This window comes from Euleptes europaea, chromosome 12 (assembly GCF_029931775.1).
Source record: "Euleptes europaea isolate rEulEur1 chromosome 12, rEulEur1.hap1, whole genome shotgun sequence".
In the NCBI taxonomy this organism is placed as follows: Eukaryota; Metazoa; Chordata; class Lepidosauria; order Squamata; family Sphaerodactylidae; genus Euleptes; species Euleptes europaea.
The window spans coordinates 19,001,348-19,025,089 of NC_079323.1; the positions used below are offsets into that span (position 1 = coordinate 19,001,348).

The 23,742-nt window shown below is 44.2% G+C and overlaps 1 protein-coding gene across 1 annotated transcript in view; it reads right to left on the reverse strand.

Annotated features, from left to right (window-relative positions):
• Window positions 1–2,924: 2,924 nt before the first annotated feature.
• The window catches only part of EXPH5 (exophilin 5), a 47,219-nt gene continuing 26,401 nt past the window's right edge, over window positions 2,925–23,742 (reverse strand). Inside the window, exons 4-6 of the mRNA XM_056858881.1 lie at window positions 12,810–12,867; window positions 9,049–9,169; window positions 2,925–7,734 (exon numbers count right to left, since the gene is read on the reverse strand). Of these exons, the coding sequence (XP_056714859.1) occupies window positions 2,990–7,734; window positions 9,049–9,169; window positions 12,810–12,867 (4,924 nt within the window). The 3' untranslated portion in view covers window positions 2,925–2,989. The remainder of the gene's footprint in view (window positions 7,735–9,048; window positions 9,170–12,809; window positions 12,868–23,742) is intronic.

Consider the following 23,742-nt stretch of genomic DNA (forward strand, 5'->3'; position numbering starts at 1 on the left):
GGCAGCAAGGCATGCCAATTCAGTTTCACATGGCTCTGAAGCGCACATGAAATTCATGTGCAGCGCAGCTTATTTGAACAGAGACAACAGATCTGTGTGGTCAAATACATACAGGATCTAATGCCTCTTAAATGAACAGGGCAAGGCTTTCAGGCAGGGAGATTCTGTGCGTGCTTTGGGATTTCAATATCTACACGAAAAGCACAGAACTAAGGCACATGGGTCCAATTTCCTTCTGAGCATGCAGCTGTGAGCTGAGTTGTAATTTATCTTACTGGGCTTCTGTGGACATTTTAACAATCCATGGGTATGGTCTATTTGTGGGAGCAGCGTAACATCAGAGAAAGAAAGGAACTCAAAGAAATTTGGAAATCCCAGATGGAAGCTGATCTACAATTCTGGAATTCACCCTATTCACAGAAGACCATCTGCAGAGCTCTGTGAGTCCTCTCCTCTGATGCTACACTGACACGCAAGTAGACCATTCCTGAGCTACCGAACTGACTCGAAAGAGGCAGTGAAGCTAGTGGTATGAACTGTTAGTTGCATTTGCTTAAATGTGGAATTAAATGAGGAACAAAACTGACATTCAGTGACCTCAATCAACATACAGGTAAAAAAAAAAGACATATTATAATCCCCAGTAAAATTAAACAGGAGTCTCGTGGCATCTTTAAAGATTATCAAAAACTCATTCCACTATAAACATTCATGAGTAAGGGTTCACGTCATCAGATGCATCTGATGAAATAAACTCTAATTCAAAAAAAGTTTATGCTAGAATAAATTTTTTGTTTATGTTTAAGGTGGTACTGGACTCCTGTTTAATTTTAAGAACATAAGAAAAGCCCTGCTGGATCAGACCAAGGCCCATCAAGTCCAGCAGTCTGTTCACACAGTGGCCAACTAGGTGTCTCTAGGAAGCCCCCAAACAAGACAACTGCAACAGCACCATCCTGCCTGTGTTCCACAGCACCTACAATAATAGGCTCCTCTGATCCTGGAGAGAATAGGTATGCAATGACCTGCAACAGACTTAAATGCAGCTACCCCGCTACAGTTTATAGCTCCCCATTATATGTTTACCATGTGAGACCCTTGTCAGGTATCCAGAGGCAGAATTTCATTCAAAAGTAATCTCAGAGAAAGAATTTTTTTTTACAAAATTCAAAAGAAAAAAAGTGCAAAGTCTGAAACAAAAAAAAGCAGAAAAACAACGACATAACAATTTATATATATGTAAACATTGATCTTGCATATGCCTTGCTGGGCCTGCTAGACTTCTTGACACCGGGACAATTTTTTCCCCTTCTTTTGCGGTACAGTCTCGAAAACCCAACACTCCTTTCTTTGTTTTCGGTACAGAAGGCTGCATTGGTTAATTAGATCCATTTACTTAATGCACCAAAATAAATTACATTTAAATAATCTTTTAAAGTAATGTGTTATCTTGTGCTTTCAAATGCTATCAGAACAGTAGAGGTTGCATGAACCACTTTGGATATAAATAGAGTTTTCATCAGTCATCACCTGTACACCAACATCATCACACAATAAAATAGCATTTAAACTTAAAGGCACACACATTCCAACCATACACACACAGACACACACACTTCTTTAACGAAGCATTCAGTAATTTAAAAGTACCAGTTTTAAGTTATCAGTTTTAAAATGCTGGTACTTATCGGTCAGTTATAAAAAGAGAGACTGCACCTCAGCCACGCCCCCAGAAAGCTCCCACCGGGGGAGCAGAGGGGCTTGGAAACCCTACCAATTGGCTATCTCAGAACTCTGTCACCTCACTCTGTTGCATATGCAGACCCAACCAAAGACTGATGACCACACTTCTCTGAATATAGGTCTAAGATTCCATCCCATCCTTAAGGCTGCGAACACCAGATTAGGACATTCCTGAAGATTTGGGGCTCGTTCCTGGGAAGGGAGCAACTTGGGGGAAGGGAGGGACCCCAGCAGGGTATAATACCATACAGCCCACCCTCCAAAGCAGCCAAATTCTCCAGGGGAACTGATCTCTGTCATCAAGATCAATTGTAATTCTGGGAGAACTCCAGGCCCCATCTTGAGGATGGCAACCCTGCCCACCCCCAGAAAGACCTGTGTATATCAATAATTATATAATAGGCAGATAGTCAGCAGGTGAAGCTTTTCCCATCTCAGTGCAGAAAAGGTTTTAGAACTGATCTCTTCCCCATTACATAGGTGCCCTGAATGGTGAAGAAAAGGAAGATTACCCCCCTTTTCAAGAACCTTTACTACATTCTCTTTACCATTTCCACCGCGAAGGCCCTCTCGAAGGTTCAGTAGGGGCTACACTTTAAGGCCTCTTGCCATAATAAGAACAAAACATGACAGATGTACAATGCACATAAAAACAAGTTCTGAAACTTATCAGATGCCAACAAGTTTACAAGACTCTAAAGCTGAAGCCTCCTGTAGGGTTGCCAACCTCCAGGTACTAGCTGGAGATCTGCTATTACAACTGATCTCCAGCTGATAGAGATCAGTTCACCTAGAGAAAATGGCTGCTTTGGCAATTGGAGTGTATGGCATTGAAGTCCCTCCCCTCTTCAAACCCTGCCCTCCTCAAGCTCCACCCCCAAAACCTCCCGCTGGTGGTGAAGTGGGACCTGGCAACCCTAGCCTCCTCTGAGCTAGAGGCCCAGAACAAACGGTCCTCCCGTTGACCCCTCCATTGGCCTTACCACTGCCACGAGGAACACAAATAATTCTTTTAAGGATTATGTGAAGGTGATCAGTTGTGCATAGAGCAGAACAAAAGGTAGGTTCCTTGGCGATTTTTCCAGTGACCACAGCCACGTACGCACTGAACAATCAGATCACCGCCACTGTGCACCAAAATCCCTGATACGTTAACCAAAATCCCTGATACGTTAACCAAACAGCCCAAGAACTAAGAAGCCATTTTAAGATAAAAGCATTTTCTTGCATCTCATTCTACAGCCTCTCAAAGTTCGGATTCTTTATCGTGCTCATTTGGGTAGTATTCATCGTCTGTAGTGGTGTCAGAGTCTGTTTCTGAATAACTCGCAGGGACCTCTTCCTCGCAGACATCAACGGGCTTCCTTTCGGATGAACCTTCTTCGGGCTTTTTTCTCTCAGCAAAACCTGAGCTCGAGAGCTCGGACTTGTTTGAGGAGCAGCCCTCTTCCTTTCTCAGAAAACCGGGGTTCTTCAGAAGACACGGCCTCCACAACCTTCCCTCAGTAAGTGATCTCTTTATATTATCCAAGAAAGCTTGCTGCTGCTCTTTTCCAAAAATGCCAAATTCAACAGATGGATACATTAATTGCCTGGATCCAAAGGTCCTGTTAGGGTCACTGTAGGCCTCCCAATTCTCATTCTCATCACAGGTCAACAATTCAGAATAGGAATTAAACTTTCTACGGTTAGGGCGGATCAAGCCGCTTTTCGAGGCCAGGATTTTGTGGGGTTCTTGTGCGTAGGAACTTTCAGAAAAATGGCGTTCACGCGGTAGTCTGCTGGGACTTGGCTCAGCATGGGGTAGGGTTTGACTTTTTAACCTATTTGGCTGCTTAATGCGTTGATAGTGGTCATATCCTGTAAGGGGAACTGCCTTTTGCTGCGGGCAAATATTTGCCTTTGAATAACTTTTAGTAAGATTGCTTGAGTTTTTATCAAATGAAGGGGAAAACAAGGAAGACTCACCAGTGGTCGTGACATCTTTTTTCTTTTGGCTGAGATCCTCAGCAGTCACTCTGGAAACTATGGGGCAATTGCTATTTTCTAGTCCCTTATCATGGACTTGGGAATTATTTAGTGCAGACTCACTTTCTTTTTGACGTAAACCTGCAGGTTTTAGAACATTGTTCTCTATATTTTTGTTACTGGAACTGTCAGTTTCCCTTTTTTGATTGCACAAGTTTGTAAAAGGCCTCCTGTTCTCACTGGTAATCAACGGAGGTCCCTCGTGAGTTTGTGATTTCTTGTCCTCAGATTTGCCAAACGTTGGGCTATCAAGCTCAGCAGGCAGAGGGTTCCGATTCTGGTCCTCAATCCCAATTTGCAGAAGGGGCTGGGGAACGACTGACAAGATCAACAGAGGTTCGCTAATCTCTGAAGAAGGGGCCTCGTTCTGTGAAAATATACTACTTACGTGTGGCTTAAGATTTTTCTTATTAGAAAACTTTCGGCCTGTTTTGCACATGGCTGCCAGTCTGTTTTTAATTGAAGGCCTGTTTTTTCTTTTTTCTGCTTCACTGTGGGCATTATCCAGGGTAAGATTATTTTCAGTCGTTGAACCATCAGGCGAATCCAGTGTGGTATTTGGGAACTGATCTTCTGGGTTAAGATTCTGGCTATCTACTGAGCTACTCACAGACGTCTGTGAGCTTGTGCAAATGGTGTGTACTGGGTTATTCTGCAACAGCTGCTCTTGCTTAGGGTTTGGAGGCTTCAAAACACACGTAACAGGAATATTTGGTTGAAGTGATGCTTTAGGTACAGTAGTTGCTTCCACTGGAAGTGTCTGGTTGTCAGAATGTGACTGTACAGTGGTCTGTGAAGTTAATGTTCTGCCTATGCCACTTGTGACACATTCATTTCTTGGCTGCAACCCATCCCCCTTTTTGCTATGTAGGGCAAGGATATGGCATATATGACGTGCCCGCTCTTTGACCTTTACGTCCCGCCTCATTTTCTCCTCAGTAGAGCTCACCGGGGCATCAGTTGCTGGATCGGAAGCACATTTCCTTTTTTCATTATCCATCAAACAAGAAAAAAGAATCTGTGGATTGTTGCTCCCAGTTGTTTCATCCAATGGCTGACAGCCCAAGGGATTCTCTTTTTGCGCATGCCTAGCGTTTAGAGTAGAAGACGGTGCGGCAACTGAAGGAATTTCCAGATTTGATGTGCTAAGGCCTGGTGGTCTGTTGCCACTAAGTGCTTGAGCATGCATTAGGTGTTCCGCTGCTTCTTTCCCATTACTCTCCACAAGTTGTGAATGAGGAGCAAAGAGCAAGTTCGTAATGGGACTTCTAACATGGTAGTCTTCTAATTTAGACTGGTTTGGAATTTTTGAGTTCTGTGATGTACCAGGTGCAGCAGATATTTTGGCAGGCAAATCTGTTTTTTCTAAATTGCAGGGAAAGCCTGCAGCTTCTAAACCAGCACGGACACATTTCTTGGAGGGGCTCAGTCCTGAGGGTGGGGAAGAACCTACATTATTGGAGCCATCTAGAAAGAGGTTACCCAACATTCTTGAATGTTTCCGGGGTAATGTATAATAAACCGAAATCAGCTCATGGTATTTGATGTTATCTTCGTCAACGCTAACTGTAACCATACTGGTCGTTTTGCATTTCTGCAAAGAATTTTCTGCATCCATTTCTTCACAGTCAGCGAGCACAGTAGTTTCTGTTTTGTCTAGACAACACGTAATTGTGCTTTTTTCCAATTTTCTAACAGTCTTATTTGTTGCGCTGAAGGTGTGATCAGGATGGTGGGCTTCAGTCTGTGGAATGTTTCCTTCATAGGTGACATCTTTAAGTAATGAAGAATGGGCTGGATTTGCAAAGGCAATTTTCTCTCTTGGATTCCAAGAACTTCTTTCATTTCTATTTGATACAAGTGTCTCTAAATTATCTTCCAAAGCTGCCTGGTTTTCAAATGGGATCCTTCTTTTAGGAGAAGAGAGGGGTTTCTGTGATATAGAACCACCGTCAATACTGGCAGATTTTCTAGGTAAGGTGTAATACATAACCGGAGATTTAGGAGGACTACTACTAGGAGAGCCAGTGATACTGTTGCTAGTTCCATGTCTAACAAAACTACTGTGCTTGTTTGGATTTTCAGTGCAAGGGTCTGATAATTCATCACGTTCAAATACTTTCAAGGCTCTACCAAAATGAGGTGAACGAATATTCTCATGCTGTTTCTTGTGCATGGAAACTCTCAAGCCTTCAGAATGACGTGTCCCTCGCCGCAAGCTTTGAAAAAAAGAATCCCTCGTCCTGTTACCAATTAACCAAGGAGGAGATATTTGATCGAGGTCACTATTTAAAGCACGACTGTTTTCCTTGTTTGGTCCATTTCTGTTCTGAGCACTTGCTGAATACGTTCTTTCAGTATCCCTTGAGAAAGCTGATTTGGTTTGCATGTCTGAACCCAGCGAGACAGGGGGTTTAAGAGATGTACCGCTCTGTGGGACAGCTGCCAAAGAGTTTTTAGGAGGACATTCAGTTGGACGGTTTGTATCCACTTCCCCAGAAACCAGACCCGATATCCCTTCTTTAAGGTCTCCATTGCCTGCTCTGCTTGACTGGCCAGTATCCCTCAACTCCTCTGATGCAAGTGTCTGGAAGTCTTCCTTGGCTTGTGTGTTTGTAACCAAAGGCTTTACGGATGTTTCTCCAGACCTAGAGAATAGATTTTGCCTTTGCACTGCGTATTTTCCTGGGCCCTTTGAATCAGATAGGACAGGCTGATTGGAAGCCCTTGCTCTGATGAACGGCAAAGGGGCTTTTGGAGTATACATTGGATGGTTCTCTATGCCTTTTCTGTGCTTTAAAAACTCTTCAGTCGTTTCACCTTTTAAACGATCCATGTTCCTCATGTGTTCCACTACATTATTTTGAGCGTTGCTCTCACGTTGTTGTAAGCCAATGTTTTTCGCACTTTGCCAGTCATTAAGATTAGTTGGAATCCTTTCAGAGTCAGCCTCAGAGGTGAGAAAGGGGTCATTATAACACTGGTTACTTTCAGGCCCAAAAAGCTGCCCCTCCATTCTTCCAGGAGGAAATCTCTTGTTGAAGAGGTGCATCGTACCGCGCAATGATGAGTATCTGTAGCGAGGGCTTGTAACATTTCCTTCTGGCTGACGCAATGCATAATTTTCCCAATTATCAAAACACGGAGAGTCTGTAAGCTTGTCAGGATAACCAACCCTGCTCAAATGACTGGGATTTGGTACTGCTCTTCTGTGATTGATGTTTGATCGGTAAAATTCATATTTTGCATTGTCCCTTGGAGAACAAGGATGTGTATCTTCAAATTTAGGGCCAAAGTCCATTAATGATTGAGTCCGAAGTATCCTGTCTTGAACTAATGGATGTTCTGAAGGGGGTGGCGGGTTCCATACAACAGACGACAGGGGAGTCCGCTTGGAATGACGGTGATAGTTCCTTTGCATGGATCTTCTGTTGCCTTCCACTGCCCAAGGATGTTGCAGAACATCTGTGGAAAGCTGCTCAACAGATCCTGAAGAGTGGCGCCTAGAAAGAGAAGACAAAGAATAACTTCTGCTAACTGTATCTGTGCAAGGGAAGTTCCTGCATCGAAACCCGCTGCCACTTGGGCCTGAAAGGTGCTCCAAGCTGTCTTCAGAAGAATGTCCAAGAGAACGTGTAGAGCACCATCTCCTTGAAACAGAAGACCTTCTGTTCAAAACATTCTGGTTTGCATAGTCTTCCACATGGTATTTTTTCATGTATGTATCGTAAAGGGTCCTTGGTCGGAAGAAATGTTGGTGTTCCTCACTGGGTCTCAGGGTCTTTGCTCCATCAGGCAAAAACATGCTCCGGTTATTCCTCTGTACTCTCCGAAAACTCTGTCTGGTAACAGTGGGGTACTGATTGGTGTCTGATATTCCGTAGCCATGGTCAGTTGAAGTCCTTCTTTTCACTGGACCCTGGGCTTGTTCCTGTGCCAACTGCTCATCCAGACTCCACAGAACTGAAAAGGGGGAGAAAAAAGGATCAATATCCTGGCAGATACTGTCAAACCTTTAATCCTTGCATAATCGACACAATTCAACATTCTAAATATTTTGAGTAAACTGCAGCTCTCACAGTAAGAGAGAGACGAAATTAATTACACCGAACAACTGCAAGTGTGACCAAGTCGGGGATGGAACTGGTTTTTTGGATTTGGGTCTCTTGCCAGCAGGCTTGCCTTTCCCCTGCTGGGTGCTTCCTTGCCACCACTCAGCTGACCAATCGGGGGGGGGGGGTAAAGGTAGTCCCTTGTAGAAGCACCAGGTCATTACTAACCCATGGGGTGATGTCACATCCCAATGTTTCCTACGTAGACTGTGTTTACGGGGTGGTTTTCCATTGCCTTTCCCAGTCGCCTACACTTTACCCCCAGCAAGCTGGATACTCATTTTACTGACCTCAGAAGGATGGAAGGCTGAGTCAACCTTGAGCCGGCTAACTGAAATTGACTTCCGTTGGGATCAAACTCAGGTCGTGAGCAGAGCTTTGACTGAAGTACTACAGCTTACCACTCTGCGCCACGGGGCTCACATCAACCAGGGGGTACAGGGAAATGGTGGGAAATGAGGAAGGAACGTCAGCAGCATCTTGGCGTGCTGACATCACTCCCCATGTGCTTGGAGGTGATGTCACCAAGTGGCGCTGGGGACATTATGGTTAAACCATAGTATGACCAGAGAACATTCATCCCTATGGTGCAACCCTAAACAGAGTTACACCCTTCTGAGTCCATTCAATTAAATGGGTTTAGAATGGTGGAACTCTGTTTAGGATTGTGCTGTTAATGTGCCCAATTGGATAATTATTGCTGGGCAAATAAATAAACTCAACTGTATATCTACTATTTACATTTGTTCAGTCAAACCATGGTTCCTCCTGTCTACTGGTTTGATGGCAATTCAATTATCTTGATGCATGAAGATAGATGTCTTCCATTCACTTACTGTCATTTGTCAAAGGTGAGGCTTTAGAGCAGTGGTGTCAAACATAAGGCCCACAGGCCAGATCCAGCCACTTGAGAGCTCGTATCCGGCCCGCGGGCCAGCCGAGGTCGCCACCCCCACCCCCCATTCTCTATCTGGGCTGGCGAGGCATGGCCCGGCCCGACCAAGTGACATTTATGTCATATCCGGCCCTTGTAACAATTGAGGTCGACACCCCTGCTTTAGAGGTAACAAGATATGTTTTCCAGGAATCATCTCCTGTATCTTAGTTTTGTGAACAAATGTTGTCAAGAATACAAAGCCAACATGGAGTGAGGACCTGGGCTTACCCCGTAACAGTTCTGTCTCTAGCTGCTCGTTCCAAGTAGAGGAGTTGTCTTCCTCAGCTTGCTCTGCATCAAACCGCTTATTTGCTAGTTTAGTGGCCACAGGAGAGTTGCATGTTTCAGTCTGTGGAAGGAAAACAGTCAAAGAAGTATCCAGGTTGCCTCAAATAACTGGAGTTAAAACTTAAAGAAGCAGCAGCCTGAATAGCTCAGTACATGGGAGTACATGACACATTTCCATTTTCCCATGTACGCTCCACTTCATAAAATTCAGAAAGCCATATCCTATTTGCATAGACTTTCCTACCTTCTTTTCAGTATATAATGAAACTAGGTCACATCAAGAGAAAAATTATTCACATAGAACCATCTATGGGCGTGGTTCTTCACAAAGCACAAGATGAGAGGTCCCTGCCCCAAGGGGCTTACAATCTAAAATTTCCCATAAGAGAGACAAAGGGGGTAGGAAGAATGTAGTAATCAAGAACCAATTGTTCATCAGTAGACTACACTTGAGCACTTTCTTGGGGTCTTAACATATAGGGGGAAATGAAAACCTATCAATTTCTGGGCCTGGCTGGTTTTAAGAAATAGTTTCCTAAACGTTTAATACATGCAGGGCTCGAGAATGGAGAGGGAAATGGGTACATTTTACCAGGGCCCAGCCCAGGCTGCAAACCCATTACCACATCATCTATTAGTGTTCTTTCAGAAATAAAACAGACAGTTATTCTCTTGTGACTCATGGGAGCGTGTGCGTGAGATGTGATCTGGGGAGAATCTTACAAGTTTGTACCAGGCCCAGAGAAGTACGTAAGAACTTAAGAAAGGCCATGCTGGATCAGACTAAGGTCCATCAAGTCCAGTAGTCTTTTCACAGTGGCCAACCAGGTGCCTCCAGGAAGCCCACAAACAAGACGACTGCAGCAGCACCATCCTGCCTGTGTTCCACAGCACCTAATATAATAGGCATGCTCCTCTGATCCTGGGGAGAACAGGTATGCATCATGACTAGTATTCATTTTTACTAGTAGCCATGAATACCCCTCTCCTCTTTCTCTTAAAGCCTTCCAGGTTGGCAGCCATCATCACATCCTGGGGCAGGGAGTTCCACAAGTAATTCCTGTGCCCTGAACAGCTGTGGCACTATTTTTCTCTGGATTAAAACGTGAGGCACACTTTATTCTTACACACACACAAAATACATGCACACTTTATTCTTACACACACACAAAATATATGTTTATGCTTTCTTGATCAGCTTCCAAATCAGTAGACAGGAAATCCTCCTCCCAACTGCAGAACAGGCGAGTGAATAATGCCTCACAGCCTCTTGTACTCCCTTTTACACAGTCAGCCAGAGCTCAGGAAAGGAACCACCCTTTCTGGTCCCTACTGTTGCTTCTGGGATTTCCCCATACCTGTCAGCTGCACTGTACGCTTTATCAAGAAGAAAAAGAAGAAGAGTTGGTTTTTATATAATGACTTTCTCTACCACTTAAGGAAGAATCAAACCGGCTTACAATCACCTTCCCTTCCCCACAACAGACACCCTGTGAGGTGGGTGGGACTGAGTGTGACTAGCCCAAGGTCACCCAGCAGGCTTCATGTGTAGAGGTGGGGAAACAAATCCAGTTAACCAGATTAGCCTCCGCCGCTTATGTGGAGGAGTGGGGAATCAAACCCAGTTCTCCAGATCAGAGTCCTCTGCCCCAAACCACCGCTCTTAACCGCTACACCACGCTGGCTCTCCATCAGGGGACAACAGTGTATTCTTAGGATGATGTCACTTCCCATAGGTTGACATGGCATGGCTTTATGCTAAACAAAGGCTCCCCCTACTGCAAAGGACATGGAGTGGAAGATGCATTCAATCTGCGGGCTTAATTTTTCCAAGGAACGCTTGAATGCTCCTGTTACCCCAGAAACCTGCCCTGACCCACATTCTAGGAATCATGGCATTAGAATAAAAAAGTGGAACACTGAACCAACTTTATTGATGGTTTCCAAGGATTGTCTTGTAGTTCCTCTGAGCATGAAGGGGTTCTTAGAGAAAGAATAGGTCATGACAAACCAGCAGAAGGCGTAACACGGGCGGTTCTCTCTAGCCGAAAAGATTTGATCATAAAATTCGAGGCCAGTGGATTCGCATGTCTTACATTTGTGACATCGTGACCGTTGTCACTAATGGTGTCAGAGTCACAGTTACTATGACAACAGTCACTAGGCAGAGTCACATCTGTGACATGCTCATTACACAGAGGCACACTAAGCCAAGGGGTAGCGAGGTGGGACAAGCTAATTCCCAAGAGGAAGTTCCTTCAAAAAAACCTGGCTCTAGGTAAAAGAGTTTCACAAGGATTTCTGCCAATAGCTCTAACACGTACTAGCAAATGTGAACTCCACGCTGACGTCCGAGTTGTGCGTGTGTGATTTTGCAGTCAAGACACAGACAACTTATGGCGACCCCGTAGGGTTTTCAAGGCAAGAGAGACATTCAGAGGTGGTTTGCCACTGCTTGCCTCTCTGTGGGCTGAGAGAGTCCTGAGAGAACTGTGACTGGCCCAAGCAGGCGTCATGTGGAGGAGTAGGGAATCAAACCCGGTTTTCGAGATTAGGGTCCTGGAGAACCAGGTTTGATTGCCCACTCCTCCATATGAAGCCAGCTGGGTGACCTTGGGCTAGTTACAGTTCTCTCAGAACTCCCTCAGCCCACCTACCTCAAAGATCTCTCTGTTGTGGGGAGTGGAAGGGAATGTGATTGTAAGCCACTTTGAGACTCCTTAAAAGGTAAAGAAAACGAGGTTATAAATGCTCTTCTTCTTCTTAACCACTCCCAAACAATATCCCCTCTCCTGCAACTCTTTTTAAGGGGCAAATTGCACATCTGATGTTTCAGTCAGAGAACTCCAGTGTTGCGTGCTGCTTGGCCCTCCGCTCTGTTTAAAGAACCCCTTCAAAGAATGCACCTGCCCATTAAAACCTGGTGGGTTTTTTTTACCAGGCAGTCCTGATACTGGCAGTACTCAGTCCTGTTTGCAAGCCAGGCTTCTTCTCCCTTAAAAATAAAATGTCCGCCCAACCAGATAATCACATCATCTTTTCTGAACTGCATCTATCCAAGTCCTCCGCTGACACACCCTACCATGCTGCTCCCGGGTGCCTGGAAGCGATACTGATAAGACTTCAGTTTGCAGACCCGGAAGTACTGATTCGATCTGTGTTACAGGCTCATTTCCTAATGCTGAAGGTGTTACAAGCACCTCCTTCCATGATTTTGGCATGATTAACAGGGATGGGAGAGGAGTGGAGCTCTGGGGCTCCTTTCCTAGTGGGGGAATCTAAGAACTGGGTACCCCACTCATTCTGGCTCAGTGGTAGAGCATCTGCTTGGCATGCAGAAGGTCCCAGGTTCAATCCCCAGCATCTCCAGTTAAAGGGACTAGGCAAGGAGGTAATGTGAAAGACCCCTGCCTGAGACACTGGAGAGTCGCTGCCGGTCTGAGTAGACAATACTGACGTTGATGGGTCAAGGGTCTGATTCAGTATAAGGCAGCTTCATATGTTCCACCATGCATCCTGATGTGTGATTGAAATATCACGTGCCAAGGCTAACATATAACCCCCATTGAAATAAGCAGCATCTTGGAAAGAGTGCTGATTCCGCCAGGAAAAGGAACACAAGTATGAAATTACCCATGCTGTGTTCCAAATGCCCCCTGGCCCTAGCATTTATAGAGTAATAATATTGTTCAGCGGCTCACCTTTGCCATTTCCTCCACTTTGGAAGATGTACTAAGACCTGGAGCGAAGCAGTCATATCTGTAAGAAAATAATTTAAAAGGTTGCTTTGAAGACGAACACAATTTTTTGGAAAGCAATAACCTCATGGCTATTTTGTCTTATTACCCGTTGAGAATCTTCCTTATTCGATGGAGAAACTAGAAAAGTCAGGCTGCTGTCCTCATGCACAGTTCTTTGGAGTAAGCCCGACTGAAGCGGCATGTATTTCAGAGTAGGCAAGCCTAGGACTGGTGTTTTTATAACCATCTCTTTTTTTTTGTTTCTATATGGGTTGAGTTCTGTTGTTCTGGGCACGGGAGGGCAGGATGTAAGCTAGGAAGTGTACGGAGAAATGGGGAAACAACCTATGTGGTTTAGGAGATCTTCACTGTATAACAAAGAAGAAGGAAAATGTATGTAATCTTCTAAAATAAACTACAAATTAATTACTCTAAACAGCATTTACCAACATTCCACGCTCCAACTTGACCAATAAACAAAGCCCAGGATACAGCTATGCAAATAAAGGAGCAGGGCTATGCAGAGAAGAGCTGGCTTGATTTTTAATGGCCAGAATCACCAGGGCAGGAAAAAGAAGAGTTGTTTTTTTAAATATGCTGACTTTCCCTACCACTTAAGGAAGAATCAAACCGCTTTACAATCACCTTCCCTTCCCCTCCCCACAAAAGACACCCTGTGAGGTAGGTGGGGCTGAGAGAGCTCCAAGAGAGCTGTGACTAGCCCAAGGTCACCTAGCCGGCTTCACGTGGAGGAGTGGGGAAACAAATCCAGTTCACCAGATTAGCCTCCGCAGCTCATGTGGAGGAGTGGGGAATCAAACCCGGTTCTCCAGATCAGAGTCCACCACTCCAAACCACCACTCCTAACGACTACACCACACTGGCTCTCATTTGGAGGCAGACTGATGCCTTCCCCCACCACACAGACTCAGATATTCCCCTTTTTATTTTATGTTGTATGTAAATGGTTGCTGTTCACTCCATGGGGAAAAGCACTGCGCTCAACAGGGAGACACTGAGAGCAAAACCTAACTACCTACCACACTTCATACTAGGTGGGGCTAGGCATTACTGATAGACATACCACACAGTATACACAGTAGAGGCCAACAAGATTTTCGGGGTACAAGCTTTCAAGAGTCAAAGCCCCCTTGATCAGAGCTCCCTTCTTCAAAGAGCTTTCACTCTCGAAAGCTGATACCACGAAATTCTTGCTGGTCTCTAAGGAGCCACTGGACTCAAATCTAGCTGTTCCACTGCAAACATGCCTACTCACTGAAAATATACACAATGTGCCTGTGTGCAGAACACATTTTACATTCCCAAGGGTTCTTTGTATTGTACAAGTCTTTCACACACACACCCCTGTCATAATTACAGGCCTTTTGCTAGTAGTAGCAATAATTAAAGGTATTAATTCACCATCAATTTATTTAGAATAGCCACACTCTGAACCTTCCAACTGGAAAGGCAAGAAATGAAGAAGAATGGGCTGTGATTAACCATTGTCCTGACTGTGAAAAGCTTACATGAATTTTGTTTGGGGTATATTCCACAACCTTCAACCAAATTCCAAGGTATCAAGAATACATTGTTTTGTGCTGTACTCATTTGGGGTGCAACTCGGGTGGAATTTCCCCCACATAACAAACTTCATCAGCATTATAATTTTCCTGCTTTCAGCAAGATGCACCATTAAAATGATAAAAAAAATGATTAAACTTTGGTATTCTCAACCCTCTTCAACTTTTTTAGTTCTTGGGATGTTCTGCAAACTGAACTGTGCCCTCTGAAAAAGAACAGAATCATAGATGCAGCTACTGCTACTGATCTTGACACTAGACAAGAATTCACAGTCCCTCCCCTTCCACCATAAGCATTTTATGTTATTCACAGGGTAGCCAGCTTTGGGTTGGGAAATTCCTGGAGATCTGATGGTGGAGCCTGGGGAGGGCAGGATTTGTGGAAGTAAGGGAGCTCAGTGGAGTATAACACCATAGTGCCCATTCTCTAATGCAGCCATTTTTTCTAGGGGAACTGATCTCTGTAGTCTGGATATCTCCAGGCCCTACCTGGAGGTTGGCAACCCTATGACACACTGGTGTAACATTTACTATTCTGCCAAGAAGTAAAACGTCTAACACCAAAACCGCACATCCCAGTGAATGCTTGATAACACAGGGACGTTAATAAGGGCAAGTATCCTGCCACTTCATTGAGCAAAGTTTGAAGCTCTTCTCTAGCCTAAGAAGTCTTTCTCTAACTTAAGCAGGGTGTAGTGGTTAAGAGTGTTGGTTTGGAGCGGCGGACGCTAATCTGGAGAACCGGGTTTGATTCCCCACTCCTCCACATAAGGCCAGCTGGGTGACCTTGGGCTAGTCACACTCTCTCAGCCTCACCTACCTCACAGGGTGTCTGTTGTGGGGAGGGGATGGGAAGGCGATTGTAAGCAGCTTTGATTCTCCCTTAAGTGGTAGAGAAAGTCGGCATATAAAACCCAACTCTTCTTCTTCTTAAGCAGCTTTCCTGTTGGAGGAACTTTCCTTAGCCTTTAGTAGTTATGAGCCCTTATAAAATAAAGTTTCACCCGACACCGACACTGCATGCAAAACAGCATATTTATTTAGCTTTAAGCTGCCTTACTACCCCTACCCCGTAGGTCTTTATTGAGGTTGTCTGAAATCATTATTCAGTGTGATTAATCTTGTAGCATCAGCTACAAATGTAAATATATTCATCTAATCTGGCTCCATTCAGTTCCTTCCTAATAGAGGCTGACAGCAACACTGCAGTTGAGCCACCAACGTCCCATCTGAAGCAGTCGTCCTGTCTAAAGTTTGATGGGTTTCTGATGAGCATGTGGAAACTCTGCGCAAACAGGAGATGCGACATTTTAGTCCGCCTCTGGAGGCAGCTCCACACGTGGGCAAAGCCACGCATGTGATTGATTTGTTTGTGAACTAACTGCCCGGGGCAGGGATAAAGCGTTTTGCCCTAACGCAGCAAACACAATTGGTCAATAGAAACCAGTCATTACGGAAAAGCTCGATGTGTGGGTGGCCATTTGGCAACTCCATGCCACATGCAATGCCATAAGCTATCCTATAAGCTTCCCTACATAATAAGGGTTGTCCTCAGATGCTGCACTGTTAGAGTAGAGGGGAGTAGGCATGTTCATGGAGGACAGGGCTATCCTTGGCTACTAGTCAAAATGGATACTAGCCTTGATTATATTATCTGTTGTTATGGTATATTCAGATGAGGATAAAATTAAATTTCTGCTGTCTGACATAGATGTTTATGTAACACATAAGGTTTCTTTGTTTGCTCTAGCAGCAAAGAAAATAAGATCTAAGGTTTCTGAAGGAGTTTTTAAGTTAAAAACCGTGAGTCAGTACATTTTGGTATCTGTTATAATATTTTAATCGTTGACTTGTTTTATTTATATTGCTATATTACTATGTTTTAGCTAATTGTATGCATGTACTACTATTTGTTGTATTATTATGTTTTAGCTATTTGTGGTGGCCAACGGCCATATACAAAAAAATTTCTGGATTCTTACTAGTCTTGAGGCATACCCATTCTCTCCAGTATCCAAGGAGCATCCCTATTATATTAGGTGCTTTGGGACACAGGCAGGATGCTGCTGCAGTCGTCTTGTTTGTGGGATTCCTAGAGGCACCTGGTTCGCTCCTCCCAGAATCACTGAGTTGGAAGGGACCACCAGGGTCACCTAGTCCAACCCCTTGCACAATGCAAGAACCCCTGCACAATGCCACTGTGTGAACAGACTGCTGGACTTGATGGGCCTTGGTCTGATCCAGCATGGCATATGTTCTTCTGCCTGGAGAAAAATGTCCGGTCCCTTTAACAGAGGCTCAATGAGGGAAAATGGGCAGCTGAAACTTTTCGTGATACAGAAGTAAACAACATCACCCAGTAAATAACTTCCCATTAAGCCTCTACTAAAGGGGCAGAATATTTTTCTTCAGGCCTGCTGGCAACCCCACATACTGTATGTAAAACATTCTCCTTCCAGAACTTCCTTGACCAGGATGGTGCACTTAAGATTGTTTTTTCCAAAGGGTATAAATGATTAATTTGTCTGGGTAATAAGAAACCAATACAGTCGCTGTAAAGGCTCAAAATATCACATTCATTGCCATATGCCACTATAATTGACTCTAACTAGCTAGTTCATTAATGGATCAGTTAGTAAAAGATAAAACTTCTACACAACATAGGCCTTTTCATTCACAGTCCATCAGTTATGTATGGTGACTCACCACCAGGGACCCAATAAATCACTTGGTTTTGTTGCTTGAGCGGGCTGCAAAGCCTGCACTAGGCAGATAACAATGCACAGTCTAGTTAAAGGGCAACTCCACAAATGAGTACAGCAGAAAACAATCCATAAAAGCATGCAGGAGCCAATTCATACATAAGCTCAGCTCATTTGAACCTTTCAGTTCAACATGCACGGTAGCCAGGCCTGGGAAGTTCTAAAGAGGACTGGAGGGCTGTCATCATTTCCGGGTATCCCCTGGAAATGATGTCACTCCGTTGGGCTGATGGCCATTTCCCCATGTCTGCTACGTTTTTATGTATCCCTGCGTGGAACTTGGTGACTATCCTGAATTTCTGAATGCAGTCATGAATTACTGAAGCTGGAATAATATAAGATTGACAATTTAGGGGACTGAGGAAGAACTTGACAGAAGAATATTGCAACGGCTGAATCCCATTTCTACTCTGACTTTACTTCTTGACGATACCAGCCTGACATTGCCTTGTGCGTGATTTTTGGAAAAAATATGCAAGGACATGCTATGAATATGTAAACTATGGATATTGATGCATTGACCACAGATTGTTGTGATGGATGATATTATGTTGGTAGCTCACAAATAGATATTTTTGCACTTTGGTTACATGTAGTTTTGCTCCTGTACTAATTTCCTAACTTCGCAGTATCAGTACAGTGGTGTCTGTTTTTTCTACAACCTCCAGGCAGTAGCTGGAGATCTCCTGCTATTACAACTGATCTCCAGCCAACAGCGATCAGTTCCCCTGGGGAAAATGGCTGCTTGGGCAATTGGACTGAAGTCCCTCCCCTCCCCAAACCCCACCCTCCTCAGGCTCTGCCCCAAAAACCTCCTGCCGGTAGCAAAGAGGGGCTTAGCAACCCTAAGTCTAACAGACCTTGAGAGGGGAAAAAGAACATTCTTTATTAAGAGACTGCATACAGAAACACTTGATGGACAAACTTTTAAAATATACAAACACTGAGACATTTTAGATTGGACCACTCCTGTCTTTGCTACTGTAATTTTTTTTTCTCTTAAGAAGGGGAATTATAATTATAATTTCTTATAATTAAGAAATACTCATAGTGTCAAGAGAGTTATGATTTTTTTCCAGAATGGAATAAGTAGATCCAGTATTGCTTCTTTTGTGTGTGTTGTCAAGTCACAGCTGACTTATGTCAGTCCCGTAGGGTTTTCAAGTCAAGAGAGTTTCAGAGGTGGCTTGCCATTGCCTGCCTCCACGTGGGCTGAGAGAGTTCTGAGAGAACTGTGACTGGCCCAAGGTCACCCAGCAGGCTTCGTGTGGAGGTGTGGGGAATCAAACCCAGTTCCTCAGGTTAGAGTCCGCCGCTCTTAATCACTACACCACACTAGCTTAGTAGTGTTTGTTATTTTATAGAAATTGGTTTTTAAAATGCTGTGTCATGCTCTGGGTTTTTATTGGTTTGTTGATTTTAATGATTTTATGTTTTTTATTATTTTTGTTCTTGTTTTATGTTGAGTCCACGTGAGGAGGTCTCTGAAGAGGCAGCATACACATTTTCTAAATACATTTTTAAAAATATTGTAAAACTCACTAAGAGCCAGCGTGATGTAGTGGTTAAGAGTGGTGGCTTGGAGCGGTGGACTCTGATCTGGAGAAACGGGTTTGATTCTCCACATGAGCGGTGTGGGCTAATCTAGTGAACTGGATTTGTTTCCCCCCTCCTCCACATGAAGCCAGCTGGGTGACCTTGGCCTAGTCACATTCTCTCAGCCCCACCTACCTCACAGGGTGTCTGTTGTGGGGAGGGGAAGGGAAGGTGATTGTAAGCCTGTTTGATTCTGCCTTAAGTGGTGGAGAAAGTTGGCATATAAAACCCAACTCTTCTTCTTCTTAATCAGAGATAATTGTGCTTTTATTGTTTGTAACAAGTGGTGAAACATTTTACTTATTTACAAAATTCATAACCTGCCTTTCTCCCCAATCAGGGCCATCAAACATTTTCTACTTTGTAAAATACCCAGTGTGTCATCTAAAGGTTTGCCTGGTTGTTACAGTTTTCCCTAACCAGGGTTAGGGAACCATTTGCAAGGTTGGCCAGCTTTTGAACTGGCTTCTGTAGCCTTGAATTTGCAGCATTTTGCCAGGAGTCAAGCCTGGATATAATTTAAGAATTGAATGATTATGACTTGGTCATTCCTCTCAGGGAAAGAGCACAGATGGATAACTGATTGAAGCTAGTAGAACTCAGGGATTGCCATAACATCTGGCAGTCGCCTTACTTATTATGAGAAACATCAGTGAACTCAAAAATGGAAGCAATTTAGGGGGCATCCGTGGGCTCTCCTGAGTATGCAAAAAACTGCATGATAGAAATTCATGACGTGCAGCTTCTCTCCAGTAGAGAAAACTTCGCCTACTGAATTGCTAAACACCATGTCTCTGGTACAGGAGCCCAGGCATAAACGCAGCCGGCAACCCTACTAGAATTTATTACAGAGCAAATAAATAAACGCACAAACTATTTATTAAGTATAGGCTTAATTGAATTCTTGCCCTGGGTCGCCCAAGCCTGGCTAACCTAGCGAAAGAGACAGAAGGTTTACGATGCTTTCATCCTAAATGAGATAAGATCAATTTAAATGCAAGGACTACCAATTCAACTGGTTTGAGAATCAATCTGATAAAAGAATATTATTGCTTGGCATGTATTTAACTTAAATGTTGCTTTGGAGTTATTGCGTTATTTAGGTGGGGGGGGGGGCAATATGTGATCCTTATCTTCCAGTCTCCTATTTTTACAATCCCTAAGAGTTTTTATTTCATGGACCTCCCCCCACCCCCCAAGAGGAACAACCTGACATTTGCCTGAGTTGCAACGGACAAACTCTGGCATGAGTCTTTCTGTTCTGAAATCTTTGGTTGGCGTTTTCCTGCCCAGGTACCGATGCACATCAATCATCTACCCAAACTGATATCACTGCTGTGATTTGTTTTCTGGCAGGGCTTCTTTAAGACTTTTCACAACAGGAAAAAACAAACAAGCACAGGGCTTTCCTAGCATAGAGTTGAGATCAGTGCGGCGTCTCCCCTACAATTCCTACCTGTCACTTAGCTTTTAAAAGGTACAGGGGAGTGGAACAACCTGTCTAAGCACTCCGGAACAAAGGGTAGATGTTCTCCCTTTAAAGACATGATGTAATGATTATTCCAATCTAATAACAAAGTAAAATGAAAACTGTTGCTGAAGGCAAGCGAGACAGAAAAGCTAAGCTGTAGTTCTAGGTCAACGGGAGAGAAAAAGATGCCTGCATTCTACTTAAGAGCCCACACAAACATGACTCAATCCAGTCTTCAGCGCTGCCTTCCAAAGGAACCCCCCACCCCCAGTTAAAAGGAAAGCTGCTTACCCCAGTGTCACTCCTCGCTGCAAGTAGTTTTACCTGCCACGACGAGGGGTTGCTCTCCTTTCGATTTATCGTCCTCAGCCTTGGGGTTCGACTCACTTCACAACATTCATTTCAGAATGTTCTCTGCCCCCTTTCCTGCACTTTGGTCCTCCGAACTGGCTTGTGTATTCAAGCAAGCTCGCTTTATTGTGTTTCGGCAGCAAGTATAAACTGGCTGGCTGGCATGCTTCGGGTGTGCGCATAGGAGACTTCCCTCCCAAAATGCTTTGTCATTTATTTGTAATGAGCTTGCAGGCGTGGAAGAACAAGCTGAAAGGAACAAGGGCTTTTTTCTTCTTCTTGCTCTGGCTTGAGAGACCAGAGTAGAATCTTTCTCCTGCAATGCAACTTCTGCCAGAAAATGCCTATTATTCCCAGTAGGAGGTTGTGTGTGTGTGTGTATGTGTGTGTGTATATATACATACACACACAAACACACATGTGTGTGTGTGTTATGTGTGCACCTTTTAAAGGCTGTGACGGGCATAAAGTCAAGAAGTAAAACTTTTCTCATTACTGTCTCTGCTGTCGTCTCCCCATGCTCAGAAATGATGCACCTGTTGACTTTCTGCCCAGCACATAGCAGTTAAAAGCACAGGGTAAAGGTAGTAGTCCCCTGTGCAAGCACCGGGTCATTCCTGACCCATGGGGTGACGTCACATCCCGACGTTTACTAGGCAGACTATGTTTACGGGGTGGTTTGCCAGAGCCTTCCCCAGTCGTCTATACTTTACCCCCAGCAAGCTGGGTACTCATTTTACTGACCTTGGAAGGATGGAAGGCTAAGTCAACCTTGAGCCGGCTACCTGAAACTGACTCCCGTTGGGATCGAACTCAGGTCGTGAGCAGAGCTTTTGACTGAAGGACTGCAGATTACCACTCTGTGCCATGGAGCCCTGCCAAAGCACAGATTTGGCCACCCTCACTTGACAGGGCCAGCCTTTAATTGGGTCAGAGTCCAACAGATCCAAGCCCTTTTACTGAGTGGATTTTTTTTTATGAGGATATCATCTCAGATGCCCTTGGAACAGCAAAATATGACAGTCTCGTGAATCGCTCTACTAGCTCTGACTTTGGCACAGCGTTTCAACAATGCGCTCTCCACAGGCCAGATGTGAAATGTGGCTAAAAGGAACCAATCTGGCAACCTCTGCCGGCTGAAAGCTTGTTTTCTGTACTTAGTGCAAGAATGTTCTCATGGGTAGTGGAGGTATTTGCCTCCCCCTTGATGGGTGGGGGTGTACGCAGGGCTTCTGCATCTTCAGTAGTTCTTAAGGAGGGGAATTTCTCAGCTGGTGAAGCTTTCTTCAGTCCTCCTGCAAGGACCAGGAGAACCAGCCAATGTTCTCTCTTCTACACAACTATTTAAAAGGCACAGAAACCATTTGCACCTGGCTTCCCTCCTTCCTGGAGAACACTGGCTACGCTCCTAGGTGTCAAATCACAGAACCTGGAAAACAGGAACTCCCAGCATTACTAGGGCAGCTTCATTTACTCCCATCTAGCCTGTACCAAGAGGCAGCTCAGCCACTCCAGGAAGCCGAGTGACTTGTGGACTACCATACTGTGCCATCACACTCTGCTCAACGATCTAGTGCTCCCACCTCCTTAGGCAGAGCCAGCTGCAAGAGGTGGGCTTGGAGCTATTCTTCAGACATCTGGAGCACTCTTGGTTTATCATGCCTGCTCCCAGTTAACCTGGTTTGGCAGACACCCTAGGCCCTGCAAACTCTGAACCAGTACGATGCTTACCAGGGTGCAGAAATCTACCTGACTATATCAACCAGTTGCAATAAATGCACAAAATGGGCAGAGGCCCCACAGAGAATAACGATGGAGCAACGTTCCTCCACTGGCTCTTAAAGCTAGTTATTGTGCACGATGCTGATACCCGTATCCCAGATGCTATAAACAGTTAAGGAACATGGAGTATGCTATCATGGCCAAAATGACCCACATGATGAAAATAACAGATGATATGACACATGAACAATTCAACGATAAATGGAAACTATTTTATAGATATACTGAAGTTGAAAGATAAACCAGAATGACGTCTAAAATTCAATGTATACAATCAGTCATAGCCGCTTAGTCAATTAGGAAATCATTTGGCTAGTTATAGAATATGTATAATGCTTATTTTTGAAATGTACTTATACTCTTGCATGGATAGTAATTGCAAATGATAACTATAACATACTCTGCTTGACAAATCTTCTAACATGATGCGTTATTCTGTATAGTATTGTTTTTCCCTATCACCAGACGGATCCCCCCCTATTTCCCCCATCCCTCTTTTTCCTTCTGTACCCATACAAAAAAAGACAAATTTAAAAAAAGTTAAGGAACGTATAAGAGACTTTCTTTTGAACAAGATCATATACTGATTTCAACTTTTCTCTCAAGCTATCTCTGCTAATCACCTCTCGCCATCCAAATTACTATGGGCCAGAAAAAGAATACAGAAGTAAGAGCCAGCGTGGTGTAGTGATTAACAGTGGTGGACTCTAATCTGGAGAACCGGGTTTGATCCCCCCCTCCTCCTCCACATGAAACCTGCTGGGTAACCTTGGGCCATTCACAGTTCTCTCAGAACTCTCTCAGCCCCACCTACCTCACAAGGCGCCTGATGTCCAAGGGGGAGAGGGAAGGCAATTGTAAGCCACTTTAAGACTCCTTAAAGGTAGAGAAAAGCGGGGTATAAAAGCCAACTCTTCTTCAAAGCATACCATGAGGCTGCACCGAGACAGACGTTTAACAGATATATCTTGTCCCAGTAAGATGAAACACCTTCCTTGTTGGATTAGTCTCATGGAGCTGTTATAAGACTCAAGTAACCTCAACCCACCTCCAAACGATTTTCAAAGGCTAGGGGGTATGGCTTTCAGGTAGGCTCTGAAAGTCATATACAGTGTGTGTGTATATGTATATAATTGAACCTACTTCCAATTTTTCTTCCCAGATTTTAGGACACCTCAGCCCTGGAATTTCCATCAGTTACTTTTCAGGAGAAGTCTTTAAGTCAGTTGAGAATGCTTTCTGAAGCCACCCTCCAATCATCACCCACTTCTTTCCAAAAGAAGAGCATGATTTGAGTCCAGTAGCACCTTAAAGACCAACAATATTTCCAGGGAATGAGCTTTCAAAAG